This window comes from Lepidothrix coronata, unplaced genomic scaffold (assembly GCF_001604755.1).
Source record: "Lepidothrix coronata isolate B3197 unplaced genomic scaffold, Lepidothrix_coronata-1.0 Scaffold236, whole genome shotgun sequence".
NCBI lineage: Eukaryota > Metazoa > Chordata > Aves > Passeriformes > Pipridae > Lepidothrix > Lepidothrix coronata.
Genome location: NW_016690416.1, coordinates 1,085,977 through 1,095,970, shown reverse-complemented (window position 1 = coordinate 1,095,970; position 9,994 = coordinate 1,085,977). Strand labels below are relative to the sequence as shown.

General features: G+C 48.6%; 1 protein-coding gene across 1 annotated transcript in view; it reads left to right on the top strand.

The window, feature by feature from the left end:
* Window positions 1-1,390: 1,390 nt before the first annotated feature.
* Window positions 1,391-9,994, top strand: part of ACSL6 (acyl-CoA synthetase long-chain family member 6) — a 29,254-nt gene continuing 20,650 nt past the window's right edge. Inside the window, exons 1-7 of the mRNA XM_017834615.1 lie at window positions 1,391-1,502; window positions 2,301-2,365; window positions 2,781-2,882; window positions 3,007-3,106; window positions 3,790-3,968; window positions 4,499-4,531; window positions 5,631-5,686. Of these exons, the coding sequence (XP_017690104.1) occupies window positions 1,466-1,502; window positions 2,301-2,365; window positions 2,781-2,882; window positions 3,007-3,106; window positions 3,790-3,968; window positions 4,499-4,531; window positions 5,631-5,686 (572 nt within the window). The 5' untranslated portion in view covers window positions 1,391-1,465. The remainder of the gene's footprint in view (window positions 1,503-2,300; window positions 2,366-2,780; window positions 2,883-3,006; window positions 3,107-3,789; window positions 3,969-4,498; window positions 4,532-5,630; window positions 5,687-9,994) is intronic.

Genomic DNA, 9,994 nt, shown 5'->3' with positions numbered 1-9,994 from the left:
ACAGCTTCTCTGGGCAACCTGTGCCAGGGCCTCCCCACCCTCACAGGGAAGAACTTCTTCCAAATATCTAATCTAATACTTTCTCTCAGTTTGAAGCCATTGCCTCTTGTTCTGTCACTACATGCCCTTGCAAAAAGTCCCTCTCCAGCTCTCTTTTATAGGCCCCCTTCAATAGGGTCTCCCCAGAGCCTTCTCTTCTCTAGAGTGAGCAACCCCAGCTCTCTCAGTCTTTCCTCTTAAGGGAGGTGTCCCATCCCTCTAATCACCTTTGTGACCTGCTCTGGACTTGCCCCAACAGGTCTGTGTCCACAAGGGAGGCCAGGAAGGCATTTTTTTTGTTTCTGTAGTTCTCCAACCCCATCCTGAAATCAGCCATGTAATGCACTGTGCCAGGGATCCCCTCACCCCTTCATTCACCAATTCACCTCTTTCTGAAAACTGGAAAACCAAAAAAATTAATTTATTCTCTTACATTCTCAGTAACATTTTGGTCTTAGCTTTACTTAACTGTCCATGGCCAAAAATTAGAAGCACTGCTATTGCATGGGAGAAACCACTGACAGGCAACAGCTGGTAAGACCAGATCAACTGGCACTCCTCATGTGTGCCCATTGCTGAGTTTGCTGCTGCAAACTTGGTAATAGTAAGAAAAAAGTAGACCTGAATCCATGCTCAGAGGCTGAAGAGTTATTAATTTTCATGCTTGCAAAGGTTTTAAAGTTTAATGAAGCTGCTCTGTTTTAAAGAGCAGAAATATTTCTGAAACTTATCTCCACTTAATTTAATATCTGAAAGTGGGATGAGAATTTTTAAAGCCTTTTGTGATGTTCCCTCTAAAAAGTTATTGTCTTTAATTCCAACAGCTTCTTAAAAGGGTGGGAGGAATTTACATTTTTCAAGGCAGTTTTTCCCTTGTGGTTAGGGCTTTAGTTAGACTTTCTTCTGGCTCCCAGTGCAGTCCCAGTTTGGTCACCCCCACGCTGGCTATCTCCCCTGCCCACTCCTAAAACACCCCTGCCGAGCCTCTGCCTTAGTCTGTCCTTCGTGTTGGTCTGGATGTCCTTGAGAAGGTGCCCGTGGTGCCAGTCCTGGGGATCTGTGGAGCCCAGAGCAGTCACTCCCCCCAGCACAGCCCAGTCCATTACCTGCAGATCCATAATTCCTGCTTAAATCCCCTTGGGAAGTATCAGCCCTCTCCCATGACAATGAGCTCCTCTCTGGGCAGGTGTCACCGGGGTGCTGAGGGGGATGTCCCACCTCCCCATCCCTTTTTGGGGCAGGGGTGTGGTGGTGGCCGCAGAGGTCTCACCGCTCTTTGGGGAGTGTGGTGCTGTATGGGGGGTTCCCTGTCCCACCCGTGTCACCTTTGTCCCCTGGTGTCCCGCAGGGCCTGGCCGGGGCGCGCCGGTCGGTGATCGGGGACAGCCCTCAGCTGCTGACACACTACTACGATGACGCCAGGACCATGTACGAGGTCTTCAGGAGGGGATTCAGCATCTCTGGTGAGAGCATGGTGGTGAGGAGGCCTGGGAGCAGAGGGGGGGACCAGGTGATGCAGATGTCCTTACCCCACAGTTGATGGCACCATCAGAGAGCTCTCAAACACTCCTGAGACATCGTGTCCCACTCCAAAAAGCCACGATGACTCTTCCCTGCTCTATCATAACCATTTTTGTGTCTGCTGTTTATGATGTCATGCCTCATTGGACACAACAATGTCATGGTCAGATTATTATTTTTGATACCACCAAAAACCTCAGTGGAATTGCACCTGTTCCACCCCACAGGGCAGGGGTGAATAAATGACTCAGTAGGTGTATGGAGGAAAGGATCTTGTGCAGGTAGGTACAGTCAGCAAATTATTTAAACTTTTCAAATCTTCATCCTGTCACACAGTGCTGCGTGTTGTTTTTACTCCTCCAGAGTAGGCTGGGCTAAAAATAGCAGTTTTCACTTTGAACTGTTTTAATCAAAAGGCAGTGCAAGCAGTGGGAGCTGGGGTTTGGGATGAGAGCCCTCATCAGACACTAATGTTCATATGACCTTCCCAGAAGTGTCTTCTGATGAAGCTGTTTGGGGCAAACTGCTGCTGTCCCTCCTGTAGCTCAGGGGGGGAGGATTAAAGCTCTTTGGGATCCCAGCAGCTCGATTTCCATCAGGTGCTCTTGTGTGTGTAATTTGCTGGAGTGAGAGGCAGCCCCCCAGTAACTGGATTTACTGTGGGAGGCTCTGCCACATCCCCACAGTGTGGCACTGGGCAGTAACCCCCGTAATTTGTCATCTCTGCTTGTGTCTTCCAGAGAACGGCCCCTGCCTGGGGTTCAGGAAACCCAAGCAGCCCTACCAGTGGCTGTCCTACAAGGAGGTGAGCTGGAGTTGACACCCTTGTCCATCCTCTCCCCCTGCCCGACAGAAGAAGGGGTGTTGGGTGCCCGTTGGTGACACACGGACCACACCAGGGTGTAGCTCCTGAGCTGTGTGAGGGTTCCCGTGTCCCCAGCTGGGCACATCCAGGTATTATATCAGTGTGTCAGCTTCCAGGGGCTGGCTCCATGCCATGAGCCCACTCCTGACTGCAGCACTGACACACTCTGGAGCCGTGGGGCATCGCCAGCCAGACATCAGCTGCTGGTCAACTAATGATGGCTCCTGATAGATAAAAATTGGACTTTTTGATAGCAAATACGATAATTTGAGAGCCTCCCTGTATAACTCTTCACTTAGTTTGGTATTGCTTATATTCCTCTTTTTTTATGTATTTTTTCCTCTCCAAATTCCAGGTGGCTGAAAGAGCAGAAGCTCTGGGTTCAGGCCTTCTGCAGCAGGGCTGCAAGCCATCCACAAAGCAGTTCATTGGGGTCTTTGCTCAAAACCGTCCAGAGGTGAGATTTTAAGTTCACCTTGATGTTGTATTAATAATGTTCCTGACTTGTCAGCTTGTTCTCAGTGTGTTAAATCTGCTCCCACGGCCCCTTCTCACCTCTGTGCTTCCATGCCCTCCTGCAGTGGATCATCTCTGAGCTGGCTTGCTACACCTACTCCATGGTGGTGGTTCCCCTCTATGACACTTTGGGTCCTGGAGCCATTCGGTACATTGTCAACACAGGTAACACCAAAATTGATGTCATCCTCTCAGAAATAAGTTTTGTTGCTCAGAATGGGTCATTTTCTGCTTCTGAAAGACAGGGGAATGTGGAATCCTAGAACGGTTTGGGTTGGAAGGGACCTTAAAGCTCACCTAGTTCCAACCCCCCTACCATGGGCAGGGACACCTTCCACTGTCCCAGGTTGCTCCAAGCCCTGTCCAGCCTGGCTTTGAACACTTTGAACACTCCCAGGGATGGGGCATTGTGACTTCTTGAGTGCCTTGAAGTCACTCAGAGAGGTTCCTGGGGAGCCATGTGTCCCCGTGCTGGGTCAGGGCTGCCTCCTCCGTGTTTCCCACATTCCCAGTTGTGCACAGCCATGGATAGGGCTGCTCTGGGTGTGGGAATTACTCCACAGCCACCCACTCCTGTGCTGCTTCATATTTTGCCTCCTGGATTTTATAACCCGTGTGGGGAACAATTTTATTATTTTGAGCTGAATCCCAGAATAATCGTGGATGTCAGCTGCAACTCTGGCATTGATTTAGGTTAGCTAAGATTGCAGTAATTTTTCAAGAGAGTGCTGAGATTTCTGATGTAGCCTGGAGTGACTATCAGAACTGATACAGCGTTAGCTGTGAGCCAGAGTCTTGCATTAAAAAGGATTTACTGCAAACAGCTTGTTTGGCTGCTCTTCTTCCAGCTGACATTTCCACGGTCATTTGTGACAAGCCTGAAAAAGCCAGGATCCTCCTGGACCATGTGGAGAGGAAGGAAACACCAGGCCTGAGCTCCATCATCCTGATGGACCCTTTTGAGAAGGAGCTGGTGGAGAGAGGGAGGCGCTGCGGGGTTCGCATCCAGACCATGCAGGAGGTGGAGGTGAGTTTGCTCTCCCTCTCCTTTAACAACTTTTTGTAATTTCTTTAAAAAGACAGTAAAATATACGGGGACTTGTGAACCACGTGGCAGGTTCAGTGTGTGGAGAGCACAAAAGAGCAGCTTATGGCTGATAATACTGAGCTTGGTGCAGTTGCCTCTTGGTGGTGTTCCTTGTTGATGGCAGAGCCAACATTCCAGTCCTTTCTCCTCAAATACACTATCAGCTGCTATTTAGGCCTGGGAAACGGGTTGTTATTTGAAATGCTGTCCTCCTACATGTAAGCCTACAGCCTCACACTTGTATGAAACACCCTGGATCCAGCTCAACCAACCCAAGCACTGCTTGAAATCCAAGGATGGCACTGCAGTTAAGGCAAGAAAGTCTGGAGAGAAGAGATGACCTAAGTGCCAGCCACGAATTTTTCTGCTCTAGGTCACACTCTCCCTTAATGGTTTGCAGATGATTAGCAAGTGGGTTACACTGCAGGAATTAAAGTGAAAGTCACTTCTGTTACTTTAATCTCTTCCAGGACCGTGGCCGTGAGAGTCGACATGTGCCTGTGGTGAGTCTTGGCATGTTGCTTTTCCCACTTGCAGCTGCAGCTGACAGTGTGACACTTATTGCACTGACAAAAGGGGGGAAGGTTTTCTCTGGCAGAGGAAGCTTCTCCACGAGGGAAACAGTGGAGGAGCCCAGGGACTGCTGATACCATCCAATGGAGATCACAGAATCATTGAATGGTTTGGTTGGAAGGCACCTTAAAGCTCATCTCATTCCACCCCCTGCCATGGGCAGGGACACCTTCCACTAGCCCAGGTTGCTCCAAACCCCGTCCAGCCTGGCCTTGGACACTTGCAGGGATGGGGCAGCCACAGCTTCTCTGGGCAACCTGTGCCAGGGCCTCCCCACCCTCCCAGGGAAGGATGGACAGTATTTGCTTCATCCCTGCTGAACATTTAATGGGACAGCAGTGAAATGCTGTGGTTAAGTCACTCGAATTCCAGTAGTTACCCAGGGTGGCACTGGGGGAATGTCTCTGCACCCTTCGCTTTCTGCTGGGGTTTCTGTAGCTCAGAAACACTCCTTGGCAGTATTTAGCTGGGATATTTTTGGAAAATTGCTGTGATATTTTTCACTGGCTGCTCATACTCGTGCAAAACTCTCAAAAGCAGCTTCTGATGTTCAAGCTTTTTATTTAGTCATTCATGAACCAAAATAGCACACACATGAGGTGGTGCTGAGAATACAGAGATGCTGCTGGAAATGGGAGCAATCAGCAGCTTTGGAATCTTGTTCCCTGTTGTGGAGTTGTTTCCAGAATTATCTGGAAATCAGTAAATTTTCTCAAGTTTTCCCACACACCTACAGGTATAGATGATGTCTTCGCAAATACTAATGGCAAGGCAAGTATTCCCTCAGTCTTCTTACCCTAAAGCATGTCCTTAGTGCAACTGGAGCAAAGCACAAGGAATAGTTTGCATCAACTGAAGAAACCTGATAAAAAGAGTTTTATGATGGTCTGAGGGGAAGGACAGGTTTTTATGGCAAAGCTAAAACATAATTGGTTGTGTCTTTAGATTTACACAATGGCAACAGCCTCTCCTGTTAACCCTTCTGCATTTGATTAATGTGATTTTCTTATTCTCCTTGTGTATTTCCAGCCTCCTCGACCAGAAGATCTATCAATTGTCTGTTTTACTAGTGGCACTACAGGTAAAAGAGGCATTTAAATCTTGAAATGTAAGAATATATTATGAAATTATTCATTAATCCCATTTCAATATATGCAAACTTGCTGTCATACTGACATGGCAATGATATTTCTATGCACTTTAAATATTTTAGAATATATATATGTATATACTTTTCTGTAGATTGCAAATTAAAAATAACATTTTTCTTTTTCACTTGAATTCTCTGACATACACTTTGCCAGTGCAATTTTCCAGTTATCTGGGAACCTGCCCGTGTTTCTGCTTCCCCTTTTACAGTGTAGTTGTGAAGCACTTGGTTGATTTGTATTTATCTTCTGCAGATGTTTAAAAAAAAAACCAACCTGAAACACTGAAATGTGGTTCCACAGCTTCCCATTTTCTGTATCCTAAGCACACTGATGTCCTCAGGCTCACCAAGGTCCTTGTCACCTCTGTCTCCTCTGCTGGTGTGTTGCCCATGTCCCTGGGCTGGCCCTGGGGCACCACGTGCTGGGGAGGTTGGGGCTGAGCCTGGGCAGCCCTGGGTGCTGGTACCCATGTGCCACTGGCCTCCTTTGCTTGGGGATGAGCAGCATCATTTTCCTGCCTGTTTGCAGCAGAGGCAGTGCTTTCTCCTCTCTCCAGACCCTGGTTTTCATCAGCTTGCAGGAATTTCCTACTCTTGAGAACTCAACCGCTGTAACGTCTCCCTAAAAGCTGCACAGGGTGATGCTCGAGTCATCACTGCTTGGGAAGCTGCCTTTGCACTTCCCATGCTCCAGGGACTGCTGGAGCAGCTCTTCCACGTTCACCTGTGCTCTCAGGATTGTCTAATGCTTGGTCCTACCCCAAAGCATCCTCGGTTTGGCCTCAGCCCCTTTAGGCCAGAGAAGATGCTGGAGCTGCTGGTGCTGCCCAGCCTGTGGGTCAGGCTGGGCACGAGGGGACACCTTCATCTTCCACCCCCCAGAGAAGACCTGTGCTGCAGACCAGGTAGGCAGCTGTTTTATCAACCCCAAGTACAAACTCAAGGTGTATTAAAAGGGTTTGGGTATTTTACTTTTGTACATCACTGTTAGTTTTGGGATCTGCACTTCAGAGTGCCCAGGGCAAGCACGGAGGGAAAGGAGCCTGTGACTCTGCTGTGCCCCAGCACTGGGAATTCCTAAATGGGAAAGACTGGAGTCAGTGCAGGACACGGATATCACAGCCATGTACAGGGTCAGTGCAGAGGGGCTGGGCACAGCTGGGACCTGCAGGAAGCTGAAGGAGCCATGCCATGGATACAGCAGGGCATGGCATGGCCATATAATACAGTGTTTGTGTGCATTCTCAAGTGCAGAGTGACTAATTTGTCAAGCCACATTTTTGTTGATATTTTTATTTCTAAATAAGCAATTCTGCATAGAGAAGGTTTTTTTTTAATTTTCGTTTCCTATTTGCAATCATGGTCCAGCTTCTGATTTTGTGCTTTTCTTAGAAAAATGCCCGAGGTTACAGAATTAGGACAACCAGGGAGCTCATTTCCTTTCTCCCATCCAAACCAGAGATTTCAAATTCTGCAAACCTCTCAAATTGAACTCTCCCAGAGCAATGCTTTGTGACCCACCCTGCTAGTGCAGGACTTTGCACGCCACTCTCTGGCTTTTCCAGAGTTTGCATCAACACTCTGGTCTGTTTTCCACATTGTATTTGTTTTAATGTAAAAGGCTTGGAGTTCTGTACAGCCCGTCATTTTTAATGACCAGATTTAGAATTTTCTTCCAAAGAATATGTTCTCTGGGGCTTTTTCAATTCTGATGGGCTCTAAGTATTTTTAGTATAGTGTGAAAAAAAAAATCTCTTCTGTAGAATTTGTAACCTGGAAATGGTAAAATTGGAAACAATTCCCCAAAGTAGACTTCAATGTTTGCTTTTCTTTGATAGGACCAGATGTCCCAATGCCTCCCCAGGGAGAAGGGAGAGTCTGAGGTTGTTGAGCTCCGATGACAAGACCAGCTTTCATGGTTGTGCCAAGAAACCATCAGCACTTGGAAATGGGCCAAAGGCACACAGATGTCCCCAAACCATCAGGATAAAATTTTTCATGCTGGCTACTCCAGAGGAGTCAACTGTCATTCCCTCAAGGATCCACCCGTAACCAGTTGGATAAAAATGACTTCCCAGCGGTTTCTCCCAGCCTGGCAGTGCCTGTTCCTGTCTGCCAGAGCTCCCGGGGCGAGGAAAGTGCTTGCATCCCAAAACACTGATGGATCACACCACTGAGTTAGTGCTGGAGCTGCTACTTGAGAGCCATTTAGCAATGTGGGAAAGGTTCTTCTCTTGCTGATGAGAACTGTGAAACCCTGGCACCAAGATAAGGAGGGCCTGACGTTCCCGGGCTATCAACGGTTGGGATCACGGGGCATCTGTTCCGTAACAGGAGACACTCTGGGTCTGTCTTTCTGAGGAAATTCAAACAAGAGCAGCATTACAGACCTGGCATTGATTTTTTAAAAATAGAACAGCAACATGACTGCCAACCTTCTTCTCTCAGAGTGGTAGTTCTGGGAAAGGGCTCACAGAAAGGGGCACCTGATTTGCTGGGTTAACTCTTAGAACAGAACTACTGAGGAAGGTCAGAATTTACAGGAGTCCCCCAGCCCAAAAAAGCTGCAGCTGCCCTGCAGCAGTGTGGTTTGTTCTGGATTTCTCCCGATGAAGACTCTCCTGGTTCCAACACTGCTGCTCTGCTCTGACACCGTTATCCCACAGCCTGAGCAGGAGGGACCCAGGGAAGGAGCCAGGATGTTCACTCTGCTTCCAGGTGTGGCAGGGTGGCTTAAACAGAGGTACTGAACTGCATTCAAGTCAGAGGTGGAGTAAGTAAATGAGTCTGAGATCGGAGAAATCTTCCCATAGAATCACAGACTGGTTTGGTTTGGAAGAGACCTTAAAGCACATCTTGTTCCAACCATGGGCAGGGACAGCTTCCACTGGATCACAGTGCTCCAAGCCCTGTCCAACCTGGCCTTGAATACTTGAAATCTTCCAAAAAAAAAAACAACTGAAGAGCTTTGTCAAGGTGCAGGGACCAGCTCTGCTGTAGGTATAGCTGGAGGGCACAGTTTTGAGTTTCCAAACCAGTACTCAGCACATCCTCTCTGAGCTGTGTGAGCTGTGGGAGCTGCAAGGGCTGTGCATGTGTGTCTGGCTGGACTCAGCTGGAATAACACAAACAATTTCTGGGCTGTGATGTGTATTTACAACTGACACTGGTTTGTGGAGTTTTCTTGAAGTCTGGATCCACGTGTGCACCCAGCTGTGACAATAACCTGCCAGGCTGAGCTGGCACCCACCAGCCTGTTGGTCCAGCACGTCAGGGCAGGAGCAGTTGTGACTGGCAAAGCTGTCAGCCCCAGCTTCACTCCTGAGCCTCGGATGAGGATGAATGTCAGCGACACCAAACCAGCCTCCTGTGCACCGTGTTCGTCTGCAAGTGTTTGGGACTGAATTACTCGAGGCACTTGGAACAGCAGATATGGATTTTCGGTGAAATATATTGTGTTAAAAATATATCCCGCTCTGGTGCAATAAATGTGTGCAACAATTGCTCCTGCTGTTTGGGCCTGCCTTTAATTAGTTGTGAGGTTGAGTAGGAGCAATGTTGGTGACACTGGCAGGGCACAGGGCTCAGTGCTGTGTGTGCCCGTGCCCACCCCGGAGGGCTCCCAGCCTGCAAAATGCTCTGAAGTGAGAGGATTAAACATCTTTTCCTGTGCTGAAACATATTCACAAAGCACTTCTGCCCCTTCTAATCCGAGGAAGGCAGGATGAAATTCTGGCTGATTTGCCATTTAGCTCCATTACCTGTAGGAGCTTTGCCAGGCTGCCCGTGCCCCCCGTGCTGGGCCCCGCAGGGCACAGCTCCTCCCATGTGCTGCTACGTGGCACTGGTGTGATTGAATTAAAACAATCTGCTTAAAAACCTGCTGGAGAGAGAGAGAGGCTGGCCCTGTAATCTTTATTCGAGCTGAGCTACACCTTCTTTTCAGAAATAAACCCTTGGAGGGTGATGAAAAGGGACAGTGCTGTGACAGGAGGACGTGCAGAGCTCTCCGTGCCACTGGTCTGTGTGCCTGGAGGTTCCAGCCTGTGTGTTTGCTGCTTAACAAACCCTGTGTTTTGGCGTCTAAACAGATCTGAGATGCAAGGGGTGGCCAGCTGAGAAAAGAGGGTGAGAAAGCAAATATTGGTGGTGCAGAGTTGCCCACCAGTGGTGGGTGAAACACTGCAGGGGCAGTGCCCAGCTCTGGGGCTTTGCTGGCTCCCTAATGGATGTAGGGCTGTCT